The sequence below is a fragment of the Notamacropus eugenii genome, chromosome 3 (genome assembly GCF_028372415.1).
Source record: "Notamacropus eugenii isolate mMacEug1 chromosome 3, mMacEug1.pri_v2, whole genome shotgun sequence".
In the NCBI taxonomy this organism is placed as follows: Eukaryota; Metazoa; Chordata; class Mammalia; order Diprotodontia; family Macropodidae; genus Notamacropus; species Notamacropus eugenii.
Genome location: NC_092874.1, coordinates 96,198,300 through 96,219,420, shown reverse-complemented (window position 1 = coordinate 96,219,420; position 21,121 = coordinate 96,198,300). Strand labels below are relative to the sequence as shown.

At 38.0% G+C, this 21,121-nt stretch overlaps 1 protein-coding gene across 4 annotated transcripts in view; it reads left to right on the top strand.

Annotated features, from left to right (window-relative positions):
* The first annotated feature begins 5,929 nt into the window (after window positions 1-5,929).
* LOC140533024 (GTPase IMAP family member 4-like) overlaps window positions 5,930-21,121 on the top strand; it is a 71,946-nt gene continuing 56,754 nt past the window's right edge. The window contains exons 1-3 of one of the 4 annotated variants that reach the window (XM_072652289.1): window positions 5,962-6,106; window positions 7,107-7,164; window positions 14,951-20,734. In XM_072652289.1, coding sequence (XP_072508390.1) covers window positions 7,119-7,164; window positions 14,951-15,879 — 975 coding nt within the window. In that variant the 5' untranslated portion in view covers window positions 5,962-6,106; window positions 7,107-7,118 and the 3' untranslated portion in view covers window positions 15,880-20,734. Of the gene's footprint in view, window positions 6,107-7,101; window positions 7,165-14,950; window positions 20,735-21,121 lie in introns of those variants that run through there. The other 3 variants (XM_072652287.1, XR_011976769.1, XR_011976766.1) reach the window with 3 other exon arrangements.

The window sequence follows — 21,121 nt, the reverse complement described above, 5'->3', positions numbered from 1 at the left end:
TGTGGAACTTATCATATTCTTCTAAAAACCAAAGTATAAAATGGACATTCATAATTTCATTTGCAGTTTTTTTGTGTGTTCTGCTCTATATATGGAAATGCTCTCCTATGGTGTTTGAATACAATACAAATTTAAAATACAAACACAGATGTTAAGAGAAACATAAAAGATTTTTCAAGAATTTCAGCCAACAAGTTGAGGATTGCTAGTTGGGATGGGCTTTGAGTATTTTATATTTATGGTACATTATATTTTCTCTCTGAAACTATTCAACTCCTGTATTAAAGTTGTTTCTTCTGACACTTGTTCCACAAGTTTTTTTAGAAAAATTTAAGCACAGTTCTTTTTCTATCCCCTTTAGGCATCAAAAAATTCATCTGTTAATGGTGGCAATATCTTAAATACTTTAAAAAGTAAATCTTTTCTTTTACACAAAAATTACTTTTTTCACCTTTTCATCACAAAACTGCTCCATGTGAAAGGAGCCTTAAAGCAACAATGTAGTTTATAGGGCAAAAGAAGGGGAAACCTCACTTGTCAGGTTTTAGTGGGAGGGAAAGGAAGAACTGAAAAAGAATGGCCAGGGGAGCAAGTAGGAAAATGATCTAAAGGGAGGCAGGTACCAAGACACACACACACACACACACACACACACACACACACACACACACACACACACACACACACATACACACACACACAGAGACACACAAAGAGGAAATGTACTATTAATGGACAGATGTAATAATTAAGAGTTAACTACATGTTAGTCCAGAGGAGTGTTTTATGCCTAGTCAAAGTCTTTCTCCTTTTTCCTCAGCTCAGGAATCCTCTTGGCTCCAAAGGGCTCTTGAGCACATGGCATGAGCACATCCAGTGAGGTAATCTTAGACTCTCCTTGTCTTAATCGCCCCAGTTTCAGGAAATGGGAAATCCTTAGGTCAGATAGTTTCTATTTTCCCTCTGCCTTCTGCTGTTCACACACACCCAGATTCCAGGCACATCCCACACCAATACTGACCCCAAAACAGCTCAGTGAGGAGGAGGGAGAAGGCTGTGCATTTTGGTAAAGCTCCATCCAGGGGGCAGACCTGCCTTTCTCAGACAGTCTGCTTTGTTTCTCTGCTCGTTCAGCTTTGGCTCTTGTTGAGGAGGGGTGAGGTACGTGTGTGTTGGCTGAGTTCCCACTGCTTCCAAGAGCCCCAGGGTTGTCTCCTAGAGGACAATACAAATTTAAAATACAAACACAGAAGTCAAGAGAAACATAAAAAATGCAATTATAACTGAGCAATCATAATGGACTTGACAAGCATAAACTGCTTATATTCTACTATGGGAAGATGATTTTTGTACCCCCACTCCAGAACCCCTAGTCATCATCAAGTGTCATAGAGGGAGTTTAATAAGACAAAAGTCCAAGGAGTAGTTTCTTTAATGACCTTAAAAGAAGAAAGGAAAGAGGGGTCAAAAGGAATACACTAGGTGAAAGAGTGCAGGAAATTATCTCACAAAATTGAGGTGTGTATTCAAAGAGGATCACATAAGATAAAACATCGAGCTTTGATTTCATAAGAAAAATTGAATAACACTTGTAAAACCAATTCAATTAAAAGAGAAGGGTAGTAACTGGTTTAAAGAAAACTTTGCAGCAAGTTGTTCTCATAAAGGTCTCATTTCCAAGATATACATGGATTATATTAAATGTATTATAACAATGGTTTGTCATTTCTTTTTTCAGTAAATCACCTTTTGTCAGAACTCTCCACTATGACCTACCTATCTTTGATAACCCTGTATGGCAGAGTTCATAGTATTATCAAGCTATATAGTCTCCTCCACCAAGACAAGGCAATGATCCAGGAGGTAGTTTTGCTGAATAACATTATTTTTTTTGTAATCCTATCTCCCTTACCTTTAAGAATATCATATTCCAAGTTTTCTACTCCTTTAACTTGGAAGTTACTAAATATTCTGTGATCCTGACTGTGGCTCCATGATATTTAAATTGTTTATTTCTGGCTATTGTAGTCCTTTTTCCTTTGACCTGAGAGCTCTGGAATTTGGCTATCATATTCTTGGGAGTTTTCATTTTGAGATTTCTTTCAGAAGATAATCAGTGAATTCTTCCAACTTCTCTCTCACCTTCTAGATCTAAGATAATGAAGCAGTTTTCCTTGATAATTTCTTGAAAGGTGATATCTAGATTCTTTGATGATGGTGTTCAGGTAGTACAATAATTCTTAGGTTGTCATTCCTCTGTCTCTTTTCCCGGTCAATTTTTTTTTTCTGATGAGGTATATTATCTTTTATTTTTTCATTCTTTTGACTTTGTTTTATTATTTTTTTTAATGCCTCATAGAATATGTTAGCTTCCACTTGCCCAATTCTAATTTTAAAGGAATTGTTTTAGTAAATGAGATTTTATATCTTTTTTTGCATTTGGTAAATTCTTTCTCTTTAAAAAAAAATTTGTTTATTTTGAGTTTTCAGTGTGTAGTTCTGTAAGACTTTGAGTTCTAAATTTTATCCTCCTCCTTCTTCCTAGCCCACCCCCAAGACAGCATGCAATTTGTTATAGGCTATACATGTGCAATCATACTAAACATATTTCCACACTGGTCCTATTATAAAGAAGAATTAGAATCAAAGGGAAAAACCACAAATAAGAAAGGAGAGAGACAGAGAGAGAGAGAGAGAGAGAGAGAGAGAGAGAGAGAGAGAGAGAGAGAGAGAGAGAGAGAGAATAGTATGCCTTGATCTGTATCCAGACTTCATAGTTCTTTCTCTGGATGTGGATAGTATTTTCTGCATAATGTTACTGTTACTGTGTAAAATGTTCTCCTGCTTCTTCTCACTTCACTCATCATCAGCTCATGTAAGTCTTTCCAGGTTTTTCTGAAGTCCACATGCTCATCATTTCTCATGGAACAATAGTATTTCATTGCATTTTATGCCACAACTTCTTCAGCCATTCCCCAATTTATGGTCATCCCCTCAATTTCCAATTCTTGGCCACCACAGAAGGAGCTGCTATAAGAATTTTGTATATGTGAATCCTTTTCCCATTTTTATGATGTCTTTGGAATATAGACCTAGAAGCAGTATTGCTGGATCAAAAGTATGCATATTTTTATAGCCCTTTGGGCATAGTTTCAAATTGTTCTCCAGAATAGTTGGATCAGTCCTCAACTCCACCACCAGTGCATTAATGTCTCAATTTTCCCACATCCTCTCTAAGACAACATTTGTCATTTTCCTTTTCTGTCATATCAGTCAATCTGGTGTGAGCTGATATTTCAGAGTTATTTTAATTTGTGTTTCTCTAATCAAAAGTCATTTAGAATACTTCTTCATATGCCTAGAGATAGTTTTAATTTCTTTATCTGAAAACTGCCTACTCATATCCATTGTCTATCCATCAGTTGGGGAATGGCTTGTATGCTCATAAATTTGACTCAGTTCTTTATATATTTGAGAAATGAGGCTTTTATCAGACACTTGCTGTAAAGATTGTTCCCCAGCTTTCTGTTTTCCTTCTAATCTTGTTAGCATAAGTTTTGTTTGTACAAAAGCTTTTCAGTTTAATATGATCAAATTGATCTTTGATCTTTTCTACATTTTGTAGTGCTCTCTGTCTCTTGTTTGGTCATGAATTCTTCCCCTCCCTGTAGATCTGACAAGTAAACTATTCCTTGCTGTTGCTTCATTGTCTATGGTACCTTTTAATGAGATGTAGTTTCCTTCCTTATTTAATTAGGTCTATTTTTGCTCACACTTTGTCTAAGATCAGTATTTATACTCTTGATTTTTTTTAACTTCAAGTGATGTATGATAGATTTGTTCGAGTTCCTTACCTTTACTCCGTGCATGTCTCTGTTTCAAGTGCATTTCTTATAAGCAACATATTATACAGTTCTGGCTTTTGATCCCCTCTGCTATCTGCTTCTGTTTTATGGTAGTGTTCATCCCATTCACAAGTTGTGATTATAACTTGTGTATTTCCCTCCACCCTCTGGTTCCTCCTGTTTGTCCTCTCTCTCTTTTTACCCTTTCCTACATTTCCAGTGTTTTGCTTCTGTCTACGACCTCCCCTTATCAGCCCTTCTTTCTGTCAGTCCACATCCCTCACCTTTACTTAATCGCCTCCCCTCCTACTTCCTGTCGAGTAAGATATCCAGCTGATTGTGTATATTATTCCCTCTTTGAGCCAGTAATGACAAGAGTAACGTTGAAGCAATGCCCATTGTCCCCTCTCCCATCTTCCCCTCTATTCCAATAGATCTTTCTTTCCTCTTCATGTAGGATAATTTAGTCCATTCTACCTCTCTCTTCCTTCTGCATCCATTGTACTCCTCTTTCTTATCCCTTAATTCTTTCTGTCATTCTCTCAAATTCACCTTATCCTCATAACCTTTGTCTACGAATATTCTTTTTATGTGTATTGTTAGTGATACAATTTTTAAGAGCTACAAGTATCATCTTCCCATGTAGGAATGTAAACAATTTAGCCCAGCTCCTATGAGCCTTAGCAGAGTGTAAGTGGTGCAGCATCTCATGTGAAAGAGACAGGAGAATTTCCTCTGTAGGAGTTGTAATGTTGTATAATGGAAACGCCTTGGAAAGACTTTGGAGTGTGCATCGATATCTTTCACTCATTCCCCAGCCCATTAATCATATAGTCAATAGCAATTTGTTTGAGTGGCTACATTTGGACCTGAATTTTTTGGAAATTTTGTTTCTAGAAAGTTTAATAGGTGTATTAACCCACTGCCCCTCCAGAGATCAAGGAATAATAGGGGAGAGTCATGAGGGAAGTGTTTGTATTTGTTCTTCTTATATCTTTAAAATAAATATGCCTTAGTAAAAAGTGAATTGTTGTTAAATAGTTAAAAAAAACCCATAGCTCCAGTCACCAGGGAGAAGATACCACAACCCTGAGGATTATGCCTAGGCAGCTGTAGCAACCCAGAGCTAGGAAAATGTGCCTAGGATACTTGTTATACATCCATTTTACTAGTTTCATTTTTGTAGTCAGAAGTTCTTTTCTTACTCATTTTAGTCATCCAAAGGTATGGTTGCAACAATGGTAATATCTTACATACCTCAAGAGTTGTTTTAAATTTTTTTTTAAATAAAAATACCTTTTTTCACCTTTTCTTCACAAAACTGTTCCTTGTGAAGAAGACCTTAAAGGGACCATTGAAAGGTACATTGACTCAGTTCCCCATTGCTCCCAGCCTTGTTTATCAATCTCGGTTTCAGGAGGATCTGGTAGGGAAGCAGACACTAAGTCTGCAACTTTTTGTATCACTGGCTGTTTGTCACAAACTTCTACCTACAAAGTGTCAGGTTCTTCCTCCCTTGGGGAGTAACTGAGATGCAAAGGCCCAATCTCTTCTGCAGAGGCGGACTTCTCTGATTTTTCTTAAAGCTACCTATAAGAGCCCTTGCAGATGTTCAGTGATCAGTCCTTCAAATGGCTGTTACCTTGACATACTAACAATATAATCCATTTAATTCTCTTTGTCCTGAGTTTTGCATTGTTAATCAGGGTGAAAGCCCAAATGAAAAAAATTTTCTTTCAGCTACACAGTGTAGTTTACAGGACATGAGAAGGGAGATGGCTCACTTATCAGAAGGTTTTAGTGGGAAGGCAAGGAGGAGCTTGAAAATTATGGCCAGGTGAGCAAGCAGAAAAATGGTCCAAAGGTTACAAGGGAGACAGAGAAGGAGAGAGAGTGAGAAAAGGTCTAGTTAATCCAGAGATCTAATAATTTAGAATTGGTTACATGTTAGTCCAGAAGAGTGTTTTGTGCCCAATAAACATCTCTTTCTGGTGGTTCCTCAATTCAGGGACCCTTTTGTCTCAAAGGGCATCTGACACTGTCAGGTAACTTTCAAGGTCTCTTTTTCTTTATCTCTCCAGTTTCAGGAAATGGGAAGTCCTTATGGCAGACAACTTTCATTTTCCATCTACCTCTTGCTGCTTACCCACACCCAGTCTCCAGGCACACCCTATACCAACACTGATTCCAAAGTACAGCTCTGTGAGGAAGAGGGAGCAGGCTGTTCAATTTGGTGAAGACACAGAGCCTGGATTGGCCAGGTGAGGGGTTGGTGGCACTTCTTTGGGTGGGTGGGCTCCCGGACCTGCCTCTCTCAGACAGTCTGCTTTACTTCTCTGTCTGCTTAAAACCTTAGCTTTGGCTCCTACTAAGTCTGGCTGAAGCAAACATGTGTTGGCTGAATCCCCACTCCCTCCGAAGCCCTAGGGTTAACTCCTAGTGTGCATTCCCTTCTGTGGATGATTGTCCATCCACACTTTTCTAAATTTGTGAGCGTGGGCTGTTTTTCACGGGTGAGGGAGAAAACCTGTATTCGATCAGCAATTCTGAAGGAAGAAAAAAACAAATGTTCTGCCTATAGTCAGGTCAGGGTCATTACTGAGTTGAGATTTGATCACTATGAAAAAACAGGGACTCAGACACAGTCATGACCCCAAAATGGGAAACCAGCCTCAACCTTAAACAGAGAAGGTGGTGTCCTGAGTATTAGAGCAGAAAGGCAAATTTCAGTTTCCCCAAAATGTCCCCTTTCCTTTTTCCTGCCTCAAATATCTGTTCCAGATATCTATCTCATGATTAGACATTAATTTCTTCAGGGTAAGCATTGCTTTCTCCAGGTGTCCTTTAGCTACCTTCTCTTCCTAAGAGGAAGATTTCCTTAGGTCTCCCCAAAAAGGAGAGAAGAAAGCCAGCCCAGGTTTCCCTTCTTTACTGTGAACTTCCTATTGGGTGCTCTGGGCAATCCTCTCCAAGGCTGTGTGTTTACAGCAGGCCCCTGGAAAACAGCAAAGGGGAGAAAAAGGAGCCAGTGGGGTGTCCAAGGCAGACTGAACTCACTTCACAGCTTGCTGTTCTCTGTAGGGAGCCTGCCAACAGTATAGTTGAGGACCCCAGGAAGGCAAGTGATTTGGCCAAATCCACCAAGCCAATTAAAGGCAGAGATGTGGACCAGAACCTAGATCTCCTGACCCTGGGTCAGAGTCTCTTTTCACGTCAGCACAATTGACAATGACTTCACTTCTCATTCTTTTCCTAGAGAAGTTGCATCCTGTAATGGCAGAAGGCTGTCCTGACAACATGAGCGAGGAAACAAGCCACGGTGAGCAGACACAGGAGCCCCCTGCATGGGGTTGGAGTGGGAGGTGATTGAGATCACATAAGGTTCTCATATTTTTCTTTGTTGGCAATGGATTTTGGCCCTTTCCTAAGGGGGCAAAGCAGCTCTGAGCAGCATTCTCCATTTACCTGGCCTTCACTCAGTTTCTTTGCATTCTTCATTTTTCTCTTTCTTTCATATCCTCTCATTCTTACTTTAATTCATTGTCTTTTCCCCCTTTCCTGTATATTTAACTATGGCCCTCATTGTCACAACAGCAACTATGAGGGAAAAGCAGGATAAAAGTCTCTTGATTTTCTCTATCACTGTAATGGGGTCTACTGGATGGGGTTGGCGATAGCCAGGATGTATGGGGATTGTCATTCTGTATCTAATCCATTCATTCTGACAAAATGTTGCACTGGTGTAGTGTGAAATGGGGAGAAGAAATGAAAAGATGGCTGATACTGTGACTAATACATCCTTTGTGAGAAAGTGTTCCCTTGTTGTATGAGGGCATGGGTATAACTAGACTGGGTCAGCTGCTGACATTCACGGGGTATCTTTCCTTCTTGTGTATAACCCCATGCCTCAGCCCTCCACTAGTGTCCACCCCTGAGGGGAAAGAAGGGCAGTGGAAATGTCAGCAGTGTTAGGTTGAGTGTCAACAGACAATGGGAAAGGAGGACAATGACATCAGTTACCCCCTCTACCTAATTAGAATGTCTGGTGTGATACCACACTCCAACTTTCGTCTACCATCTGTTAGCTCTTTTTGTTCCAGGGGAAACATTCCTCAATGTATTTGTTCTTAGGGGTTACTAATTTAATTGCCAGAACATTGAGAGTTCTATCAAGAAAGTTTACTATTATGTTCAAAGTTTTAGATCTCCCCTGCCAACTGTAGACAACTTTTCATCTGGGGCTCCATTCTTAGAGCATTGCTGCTCACTGGCACTAACCCTCTCTTCTGTCCATTTTTCCTCTTGGCTTTTGCTAACTAATCAAAGCACTCATTAATACTTGTCCATTGAACCAATGTTGGATGTGATACTACAGCACTTGACTTTTCCAGGTTTTTGTTGTGGTTACTCAGGTATGCTTAGACATGACTTCTTCTTTATGCAAGTCTTTATTTTTCATTCATATGTGCAATTATTCATGCATACCACATAATAGCTAACATTTACATAAGAGATTTTGGGTTTGCAAAGCACTTTTCATAGGTTTTCTCAATTGGTCTTTATAACACTCCTATGTGGTAGGTAATTTTATTATTTCCATTTGACTGAGGAAACTGAGGCTGAAGAAGGACTGATGACTTGTCAAGGACCATGTAGGTTGTAAGTATTTGAGGAAAGATTCAAATTCAGTTCTTACTGACTCTAGGTCCAGAATTCTATCATGTCACCTAGCTACCTCTCTATATAAACTGTATCTGGTTATAGATCTGATTCAATTAACAAAGGATTCACTGCATGGATAAAACTGTAACAGTACAAGGCAGGTAAGAGAAGTACCTAAAGGTTGGCAGAAACAAAGAGCACCATATAAGTTTTTTTTTTCATTTCACATTGTTGATTTTTTTTTAAAACTATGTAATAAATACTAAATATCATTTTCAAAGCTACCTTGCTTTGCTGTGCTTCCTTCTAAGTTTTCTTTTATTTCCTGCTGTGCACTTCTTATTTTTTTCTCCTCTCCACAATCTACCCTAGAGGTTACCATTAGATATGAATATGTAAACATATGTGAAACCATAGCGTACATACTTCTATTTTCCAATTCTTTCTCTGGATGTGGATAGCGTCTTCCTTCATGAGTCCTTTGTATTTGATTTAAGTATTTATGATACTAAAAATGACTTAGTTGTTCAAAGTTGTTCTTAGAACAATATTGTTGTTGCTGTGTATAGCTTTCTCTTGGTTCGGCTTATTTCACTCTTCCTTATTTCATGCAAATCTTTTCATGTTTTTCTAAAATCAACCCACTCATCATTTCTTATAACACAGTAGTATTCCATCACAATCTTATACCACAACTTGTTTAGCCATGCCTCAGCTGATGGGCATCCCCTCAATTTCCACTTCTTTGCCACCACAAAGAGAGCCGCTACAAATATTTCAGAATATTTAAGTTATTTTCCTTTTTCCCTAATCACCTTGAGGAATAGGTCCAATAGTAGTATTGCTAGGTCAAAGGGAATGCACAATTTTATAACTCTTTGGGCATAATTCCAGATTGCTCTTTAAAAAGGTTGGGTCAGTTCAAAGTTCCTCCAACAGTGAATTAGTGTCCGAATTTTTCCACATCCCCTCCACCGTTTGTTACTTTCCTCTTCTATCATTTTATTTTATTTTTTTAAAATTGCATTTATTTATTTATTTTTAGACTTTGACATTCATTTCCACAAAACTTTGAGTTCCAATTTTTCTCCCCATCTCTGCCCCCTCCCCACCCCATAATACCTTGCATTCTGATTACCCCTTCCCTCAATGTACTCTCCCTTCTATTACACCCCACCCTTCCCTTATCCCCATCTTCTCTCTTTTCTTGTAGGGCAAGATAAATTTCTATACCCCATTACCTGTGTTTCCTATTTCCTAGTTATATGCAATAATAACTTTCAACATTCATTTCTAATACTTTGATTTCCAACTTCTCTCCCTCCCTCCCTCCCTACCCATCCCCACTGAGAAGGCAAGCAATTCAATACAGGCCATATGTGTGGTGTTTTGCAAAAGACTTCCATAATAATCATGTTGTATAATACTAATTATATTGCCCTCTATACTACCCTGTACCCCCTTTTTTTATTCTCTCATTTGACTTTGTCCCTTCCCAAAAGTATTTGCTTCTAGTTACTCCCTTCTCCCATTTGCTCTCCCTTCTATCATCCCCCTCACCCCAATTGTCCCCTCCTCCCCTACTTTCCTGTAGTATAAGATAGATTTTCATATAAAATTTAGTGAACATGTTATTGTCTCTTTAATCCATATGTGAAGAATGTAAGCTTCACTTTTCCACTCTCACCTTCTCCCTTTTCTCCTCTATTGAACAAGATTTTTCTTATCTCTTTTAGGAGTTATAGCTGGCCCCATTCCATTTCTCCCATTCTCCTCCCAGTATTTTCTTCCCTCACCTCTTAATTTTTATTTTATTTTTTTAAAGGATATCATCTCTTCTGATTCAACTTAACCTGTACTCTAGGTCTATGTGTGTGTGTGTGTGTGTGTGTGTGTGTGTGTGTGTGTGTGTGTGTATGTATGTGTATGTGTATGTGTGTATGTGTATGTGTGTGTAAAATCCCTCCACCTGCCCAAATACTGAGAAAAGTCTCGAGTTACAAATATTATCTTTCCATGTAGAATTGTAAACAGTTCAGCTTTAGCAAGTGTTTTATGATTTGTCTTTCCTGTTTACCTTTTCATGCTTCTCTTGATTCTTATGTTTGAAAGTCAAATTTTCTATTCAGTTCTGGTCTTTTCATTATGAATGCTTGAAAGTCTTCTATATCATTGAATGACTATTTATTCCCTTGAAGTATTATACTCAGTTTTGCTGGCTAGGTGATTCTTGGTTTTAATCTCACTTCCTTTGACTTCTGGAGTATCCTATTCCAAGCCTTTTGATCCCTTAATGTAGAAGCTGCCAGATCTTGTGTTTTCTTGATTGTATTTCCATAATACTTGAATTGTTTCTAGCTGCTTGCAGTATTTTCTCCTTGACCTGGGAACTCTGAAATTTGGCCACAATATTCCTAGGAGTTTCTCTTTTCAGGTCTCTTTCAGGAGGTAATTGATGGATTCTTTCAATATTTTTTTGCCCTCTGGTTCTAGAATATCAGGGCAGCTTTTCTTAATAATTTCATAGAAGATAACGTCTAGGCTCTTTTTTTTCGATCATTGCTTTCAGGTAGCCCCATAATTTTTAAATTGTCTCTCCTGGATCTATTTTCCAGGTCAGTTGTTTTTTTCAATGAGATGCTTCAAATTATCTTCTATTTTTTCGAACTTTTGGTTTTGTTTCATGACTTACTGGTTTATCTCATAGTTGTTAGCTTCCCTGAACTCAATTCTCTCTTTTAAAGATCTATTTTGTTCAGTGAGCTTTTGAACCCTCTTTTCCATTTGGCTGATTCTGCTTTTTAAAACCTCCTTCTCTTCATTGACTTTTTGGATCTTGTTTCCCAGTTCAGTTAGCCTATATTTAAAGGTGTTATCTTCTTCAGTATTTTTTTTTTTGGTTCTCCTTTAGCAGGCTGCTGACATGCTTTTCAAACTCTTATGTGGCCTAAGCCCATTTCATATTCATTTTGGAGGCACTGGAGGCAGAGGCCTTGACTTCCTCTGACAGTATGACTTGTTCTTCCTCATCTGAAAGGATGGAAGGAGACACTTGTTCACCAAGAAAGTAATCTTCTATGGTCTTATTTTTTCCCTCTTCTTGGGATGTTTTCAAAGCCAGTTACTTGACTTCTGAATCCTTTGTCAAGAGGAGGGTCCTAGTGCTCCTCCTGTCCCTAGTACCGTGCTCAAGGCTGAGATTCAGATCAGCTGCTCAACTCCTCCTGAAGCTTTAAGCTGAGCTACCTGGACAATGGACCCAGGTTGTTTCTGTGTAGCTGCCCACTGATGCTGCTGTTACCTCTGCCACTGCCTGGGACCACTCTCCCCTCTCACCCAACTCGGAAAGCCCTCCCACATTGACCTTTGGAGCTTACTTTGTTGCTTTTGGGTTGAAGGATATGGGACCCAACCTGCTGGGAATTCTGCCCTGGAGGTCTGTTCAGGTCCTGTTCCTCCCAGCACCACATGGTTAGGGCTGGGCTCCACCCTGCTTACTGTCCCATGGGATAGACCTTTCTTATTGGCCTTCCAGGTTACCTTTGGCTGGAAACCTCTTTCACTCTGTTATTCTGTGGCTTCTGCTGCTCTAGAATTTGTTGAGAGTCATTTTTTACAGGTATTTTGTGGGCTGTGGGGGAAGCACTAGAGTATGTGCATCTTTCTTCTCCACCATCTTGGCTCTGCTCCCCCTATATAAGTTTTGAGAATGAAAAGTTCCCCATGGACTGAAGTCATTACAGAAGATTTCAAGAAAAAGTCAAGTCCTGAAAGAGGTCTAGGTTCTAGAAAAGGAAAGAACAATCTCCTATTCCTTATGTAGAGAATGGAGTGAACCAAGTCTTGTCAATGAGAATTCTGGCAGTGAATTTTATAAACATGAAGAGACTCACCTGATTTTCATAGAGAGGATAATCTATGAAGGGGTGTGTTACAAGATTAGAAAAGTAGACTGGGGCTGGATTATGGAGAACCTGAAATATCAGGCTAAAGTATTGAGTATTTATCTCATGTAATAAAATGGCATGAAAAGCCATTTAAGGTTTTAGAAGATGGAAGTGACATGATGAATATGGTATTTTATTTTATTTCTTAATGGTATTTTCCCCCCAGTTTCATGTGAAGAAAATTTTTAGCATTCATTTTTATTAGATTTTGAGTTCTAAATTTTTCACCCTCCCTCCTTCCTCTCTCCTCTTCTTAAAATGGTATGATGTTTGATACAGTTTATACATATGCTATTATGTAAAGCATATTTCCATATTCATAACAGTTGTGAAAAAAGAAACATTAAAAAAGCCATGAGAAAGAATAAAATAAGTTAAGATAATGCTTTGATCTGCATTCAGAGTTGATAGCATTTTCCTTCATAAGTCCTTTGTACTTGTCCTGGGTCATTGTGTTGCTGAGAAGATCTGAGTCATTCATAGCTGATCATCACACAATATTGCTGATACTGTGTACTATGTTTTCCTGGTTCTGCTCATTTCACTTTGCATCACTTCATTCAAGTCTTTCCAGTATTTTCTGAAATTTGCCTGTTCATCATTTCTTATTGCACGATAGTATTCCATTACATTCTTATACCATTCTTGTTCAACCATTCTTCAATTGATTGGCATCCCCTCAGTTTCCAATATTTTGCTGCCACCAATTGGACTTCTTTAAATATTTTTGCCCATACAGGTCCTTTTCCCTTTTCTGTGATCTCTTTGGGATGCAGACCTAGTAGTGTATTACTGGATCAAAGGGCATGTGTAGTTTGGTTGCCCTTTGGCCATAGTTTCAAATTGCTCTCCAAAATGGTTAGATCAGTTCACAACTCCACCAACAGTGCATCAGTGTCCCAATTGTACAACATCCTCTCCAACATTTATCATTTTCCTTTTTTGTCATATTATCCAATCTGACTGGTGTAAGGTGGTACCTCAGAGCTGTTTTCATTTCCATTTCTGTAATCAAAAGTGATTTAGAACAGGGCTTCTTAAAATGTAGGTTGAGACCCCATATGAGGTTACTGAATTTGGGGGTTGTGAAAAATTTGGCAATAATGAAAGGTTTCTGAATGTGCAATGATAAACAATTAATTCAAAATCAATTATGTAATGAATCCAAGGTGTTTCTGGAAGCACTTGCTCTTGTTGTATCATGCAACTTCATTGCAGCTTTGGTTTTGAACACATAGCACGTGTACTTTGCACTGCACAAGCCATCATGCCACCACAAATGCTGCCAGATACACCTTGGCTCAGATTCACGATTTGTATCTTATGAATTGCATGATTTTACTGTATGTAGAAAATTGTTAAATGAATTTTGGCTTTGGATTAGGATGGAAATTCCAATAATTTCTGAAATGGTCTTAAAACATACTTCTGCCATTTTGTACTACATATTTATGTGAAGAGGCATTCTCAGCATTGATGACTACAAAATCAAAATATTGATCAACTCTGGAAAATGTTGAAGATGCCTCTATGTCCCACAGTATCAAATATTCTGCTAATATTCAATTCTTTATGTAAAAATAAGCAAACACATCCATCTCATTAGTGTGCAATTTTGCTTTCATCTTTAATAAATGGTAAGCTTATATGTATACCAATGAATTATTTTAAAATAAATTTCTTTATAATTTCTTCTCAGTAAATATTTGATTTCTATTCCTATTTTCTATACTTACATACCTGGGGTCATATAAAAATTTCTTGGGCAAAAGGTGGTCATAATTGGAAAGGTTAAGAAGCCTAGATTTGAAACAACTTCTCATTTTTACATGTGAGGAAACTAATGCTCCCCTAGGTGAGGTGACTTCCCCAGCATCACACAGGTAATAAGAAGCAAAGCCAGTATTAGAACCTAGGTCTTCTGATTCTGAATCCAGGACATTTTCCATGGCACCACTCTGCCTCTGTGGAATGAGAAAGAGAGATTAGACTCCATTTCTAGAAATGCTGTGGTAATCCAAGTCTGAAGGAATGTATTAAGAATGAGAATAAAAAGTTAAGGACAGAAGAGAGAAACATAAGGGTTCATTGACAACACAGTTTGTGGGTTATTTACCTTTATAGCTCTCTCCAGGCTCAGTGCAGTGCCTTGCACATAGCAGTCACTCAATAAATGTTTTGTTAAATTGAATTAAAAACAAAAAGGTTTGTGAAGATAAATAAGGTTAGTTCTAGAAGTATTTCAAGGCTACAGGATGGGCACACCAACGAAAGGGTCAATACTTGGTGCCAGCCCTCAGTAAGGTGAACCTATTTCTGAGCCAGAGATACATGCTTCTTACTAGTGAAGGGCATAATGCCAGTGTGCATGTGACTCCGAGTCTGAAGTTACGAGCAGAGACATGGCTGAGAAGAGACATGGGTGGGAAGAGGGACTGAAATGATGGCAGTTGAGGACAGAGCTTAACCCTGTCACTCTCATTATCCACATCTCAGGTTATGGAAATCAAAGCTCCAGCAAAATGCAACTGAGACTTGTCCTGGTGGGTAAAACAGGAGCTGGGAAAAGTGCAACAGGGAACAGCATCCTGGGACAAAGAGTATTTAAGGCAAGCCTAGCACCAAAGTCAGTGACCAAGAACTGTGAGAAAAGAAGCAGATTGTGGAGTGAGAGGGAAATTGTAGTTGTGGATACTCCTGGGATTTTTGACACTAATGTGTCTGATGTGGATACATCAAAGGAGATTAGCCGCTGCCTCATTATGTCATCCCCTGGACCTCATGCTATCATCCTGGTGGTGCCACTCAGTCGCTATACCAAGGAGGAGCAAGAAGCAGTAAAGAAGATTTTGGGAATTTTTGGTTCCAAAGCCAAGAAATACACGATCCTCTTATTGACCCGGAAGGATGATTTGGAAGGTACTGATTTGAATCAATACTTAGATGAAAGTTGCAATGAAGCTTTGAGAGACCTGATTGATCAGTTTGATGGAAGATACTGTGCATTCAACAACCGGGCAACTGGAAATGAGCAAGAGGCCCAGCTAACAGAGCTTCTGAGCTTAGTGGAACAAGTAATACAGAAGAATGGAGGCTCTTGCTACACAAACCAGATGTATGAACTGGCAGAAAAAGAGATTCAGAAACAAACTGAAGCATTGCAAAGATCTCACATGCAAGACCTGGAAAGATTGCAAAAGAAAATAAGGCAGGAGTATGAAGAGGAAATCAGAAACTTAAAGGATGAAGTGAAGCAGAAAGAAAGAGAAAAAAACATGTATAAGAAACTTGCAGAAAATAATGCTCTCTATGAAAATAAGCAAAGAGATGCACGAAATGAGGTTATTGACTTTAGTGAGTTCTTTGAAAATTTCTTGAAAATCCTATCAGTAGTTTCTGACATTGTGAGGATATTTAAGGAGTAAAGAGCTTGGTAAAACAATTTGATGTTCTCTGCTAATTTTCCCATTTCTTCCTTCTCTGTTGGTTATTAATGAATACCCAGGCATAGCAAGTCCATCCTATCTCTCATGTCTCCAAGAATAAAGATAGTTGCAATCCTGGTCATAAGAACCTGGTCATAATATTTTACAACTAACATTTCAGTCTGAAAATAAAAGGACAGATTCTTTTCTTGTAAAAATCCAGAAAAGGAAATTCTAACTCATTCTCTACTGGAAAATTTTCCTCCAAGATTCAGAGGAGGAAAAATAGAGCAATAGTCAAGTATCTAGTAGGGTTTCAATATTTCTCCATCCTCTCCTCCCTAGAAAGAAAATGTATTCTATGTGTAGTGACTTACTCACATTTCAATTGTTGTCATTATCAAGGAACATATAATAGCTAATAGTATTTGTGTAGGAATTTAGGGTTTGTAGAACACTTTACATAATGTTTACTTACAAATAGTTACATACAAATCAGGTGTCATCTGATTTGATCCTCATAACATAATATAGATACTAATATGATCCATATTTTATTAATAAATAAATTAAATCTCAGAATGTAAGTGACTTTACTCATGATGACAGGGTTAGTAAGTGCCTGTGGCAGGATTTGGATTCCAGACTTCCTTTCTCTACGTCTGATACTCTACCACTACACTGTTTGCCAGTTTCACATTGGCCATTTTGTCTTTGATGTTCATCTTAACCAAACAGTGTTGGTAGAGGGAAGAGATAAAATTCTATTATATTCATGGTTCTTAACCCTTAACTGGAATTGCCCATAGGTTTTCTGCTTCATAATGATCTATTCTCTCTCATTACCTGCTCATTTAAATTGTCAGAATTCTATATCCTTGACTATCATTTTACTAGTCATTGTGATAGCAGTTCATTTATGTAGGTCTTCAAGATTTACAGAAAGTTTCCTCACAGTAAATCTCTGAAATAATATTGCAGTTATTACTCTTGTTTTACAGGAGAGAAAATTGCAACTCAGAAAGAATTGGTTTTTCCCATTTTATAAAAGTTGTTAGTGTCAAGGTTAGAATACAAGCCTGGGTTTCTTCTGATTTCAAGTCCATTGCCCTTTTTACTATCCCACATCACCTCTTTCATTAACTAATAGTTTACTGAACATCTCAGAACTGAATCTCTCCTGTGTCAGTCATATTCAGAGTATAATTATAGGGGAAGTGGAATGTTACGTCCCTAAAAATTCACAGGCAGTGAAAGGCTCTGACCCAACAGAAGAGACAATGTGGTTTAATGTGTTCATTTCATTGCATGATTTTAATACAATTTAATATTTCTGATTTTTCAGGTTTTATTTCTGTTCTTTATTGATATAGAGAGAGGAGAGGGAAGCAATAGCACCATAATACCTGGACAAATTAAGACAAGTTTTTTTTTTTTTAAAATAAATTATGGGTGTTTCTGTGTGAATTGGTTTCTACCCCATTGTAGGGACGTGTTCAATGAAGTTATTCACAATTTGTTCCTAGATTTTCTTGGACTCATTCTCAACTGAACACCCCATATCCCAAATACTCTACTCTCTCATATCAGAATAACCCAAATACATTGCCACATAAATAGCTGGATATGTGTGGAGTGGGGCAAAAGATGTCACCTTTGCATTTCCCAACCTTGCTCCACACACAGACACACCTTTGTTGTTCTTAGAGCAGCAAGTGACATGGAACATGTACACAAATAAATGGGCTTGTTTGTAGGATGATCACTTTCATAAAATCACCCAAGTTAGGTCTTTGCCTTCCAGAAGAGCTTTGTTTGTCTGCAAAAGTCTCTTTAGGTTACATCTTCCTGATTGAGAGAGCCTTTAAGATCAGGGAAAATGCTCTGTGAAGTTTTCTCAAATTCTTGGTGTCACTTCATGTTTTCAACTGAAGAAGTCCCAGGGACATTTTCGACTTCTACTGATGATAAGAAGCATTAGGGATCTGATAATGTTCCCCCTCGCAACTCGTGAAAAGGTGTTGTACAAAGTCCTTGGTGTGACAGTATGCACTTAGAACTTGCGATAACTACATGCGATAGCTACAGATGATTATCTCTTTGTGTGAGTTGAACTGGCTCAGTATAGCCACGGTCTATACATCTACCAGCTATAACAACTTGCTTCAAGCCTGGAGATCAGGTCTCTTGACACACACCAACATTTTAGGCTACCCCTAGATGCTAAGCAGATAAGTAGCAGCCTTGCATTAGGACTTAGCCTGCCAGTGCCAGGAAGTGATTTGGAGAGTAGCTCCAGAATCTATATGTACCACATTTGGCACCTTGTCTGAGGTAAACATGGGGTCCTTTGACTTTGTGGGGACCAGCCAAAGAGATTCTCTATTATAGATTTTTGTTATTGTAGACCCTAGTTGTCATGAATTTTTTTTCTCCTCTTTCTTTTAGATAACAATTGCACAAATCAATTTTCTAGAGTGTTTTCTTAGATATAACCAATTTCTTTGTCATAACTTTTGCTTGTTTGAATATTTATTATGAACACCTATTCTATGATTGTACCAAATATAAATATCACTGCCAATATAATCAGAATGAATTTAAATACCTAAATACTAATGCCTAGAAGTTCACCCAAAACATACTATGATAGCTCACAAATGAGTTCACATTCTTCTTTGGACTTTTAAAAAGAACGTAGAATACTTTCCTTATTATATGACTTGACTCCAGACTAGGGGTAGGGAATCTATGGCCTCACGGTCACATGAAGTCTCCTAGGTCCTCAAGTGCAGCCCTTTGCCTGAATCTAAGTTTTACAGAACACATCCTTTTATCAATGGAATTTGTTCTGTGAAGTTTGGATTCAGTCAAAGGGCTTCACTTGAGGACCTTGAGGGCTACATGTGGCCTCGAGGCCTCAGGTTTCCCAATCCTGATTATTTGTCTGAGGTTTTGATAGACTGAAGATGTATGGGATAAGGTTTGCCTGCTAACCTAGAAAGCCAGTCTAGTAAATTCTAAATGTTCAGTCCCTTTTTAGAATCCCCATACCTCTTTGGGGGAATTTTCCAAGTATGTTTTCTTTAAGATAACCTGCTTATACTAGTGAGGCACAAATTAGAAATTGCATTTGGACTATGTAATGGGAGGGATATATTGGGGGAAATATTGCTATACAGGCTCACAAAAATTGTTTAGGACCTATAAGAGGATTGCCTGTGGTATACAGTTGTTAGCTGGAAATTAGAGAGGTGTGAGATAACACCCCTCAAATCCCAAAATATGAACCAGTATTCTTACAAGCAAGGAAGCTATGGTGTGGACCTGGAGTAGTTGGGATTAGCTTTCTTCCCAAGGACATTGATCTGGGGGTTCAGCTGTGGGGCTTTTGGACAAAAGGGGTACAAAAGTGATTTTTGACACTGGTGGGGATCTCTTGAGTCCCACCCACATGGAACATCCTTGCTGATTGCTTTTAAAAAAATCTTCACAGAGGTTTTCATTTGTTTTTATCCTATGAACTACAATATTTTAAAGTTATTTTGGCAATTGTTTCTACCTGAGAGTATTGGGATGATTTTTGTTGTAACATAATGCTTATACTAAATGCAGGACAGCAATACCCGCATATATGAAATTTGGGTGATGGTCTTATTCACTGAAGACATCATAAAAGTGTTTTCTTTCAGAAGTGTTTGGCTTCTTACCTAAATAAAGTGACTTATTATTCTAGTCCACTGAAATCACTGTATATCGTACATACATACATACATACATATAATTCTTTTGCTTCCTGTGATAACTATTCCTCTCAACTTTGGATCACTGAAAAATTTGATAAACAAGATAGATAGAGAGATCGATGCCGTCATCAAAATGATTGATACCAATAATAAACAGCACAAGTCCAAAGACAGATTTCCAAGGGTGCAGCAATACAGAACTATCTTTGGGTTAAAACTGATCTGTTAATGGCTACTCTTAGGTTCCACTTACATAAGCACTTTTGAAGCAATCAGTCTTCACATAGCTCATATATCTCCATCTTATCTACTTGGACTACATGAATGATTTTTTCAGAAGCTTTGGTGAAATCCAGTCATGCTGTGCTTAGAGCATTACTCTGATATTTCAGTCAAAAGAGCATTATGATTAGTCTGGCATGACCTGTTCTTAATAACACCATGCTGACTCCCTTCTTTCAGATAACTTGAAAGTTAATACCCCATTTCCCTCAAAATTGTTGTCAACTATCATAGATACCTTTTCTATGTATATTTAGTCTAGTCCAGCTACTCTTCTCATAATCGTTTTCTCTGGTGCCATTTCTATGTTCTCAGCAGGCACCATGTCAGAATCTATGTGTGATGGCTCTGCTATAATAAATGGTAAAAGATTTTATTAAAAAACATTTTTAATAGATATTTTCCATTTTGGGGGTCAATTTTCTATTGTCTTCCCAGTTACATCCCTAAATATGAGATGACTTTGTTTAGTTAGGCCTCTCACCAAGCTTGTCTTTCTCTTCATTGTTTCTTGTATTTTATGAGGTAATAGTACTCACAATCTTTCACTGTCCTCTGTAATATTTGTGAAATGACTTTATATTCCAATTTGTTGTTGCCTTTGACTGCCATATCTCAGTGTTTAGCATGGGATTGAATTTATGTTGACTGGAATTGTTTCTGGGCTCTTTTGGTTCCCCAGTGTCACAACTGATTTTTGTTATTTAAAATTCCTTAGGAAATAGTAGTAACTGGTTTCAACGTCTATTCTTTTATCCATATTATTATATTTTCCCTTTTCTTTGTCTCTTGCCTCTTCTTTAAAAAGAAGAAGAAGGTGGTAAGAGAGCATGCTCAGTACCAGTGTTCTAGGTTTGGTGCAATTTATGTCTCAACCTCTGTCCCTCTTCTATTTCTTTCTTCCAGTCCTTAATCCCAGGTTCTCATTCTTTATTTCCTTTTAAATCCTTCCTCATGATCCATCCTCCATGATTAAGGCTTGTTTTGATTAGGATTAGTCCCTTCCTTAGTTTACTCTCCCACTCATTCCCCTCCCTCCTGTCTTTACTTTCTTTCCTGCTTCTAAATTTAGTGAAATGCATTTCTACACTTTTTGTACATGTGTATTTTTCTCTCTTCTGAGAAATTCAGATTAAAGCGAATTTCAAGTATCGCCCAATCTCGCCAGTCTTTCCTTCTATACAAAAGTACACAAAGGCTTTTATTTGTGTGCC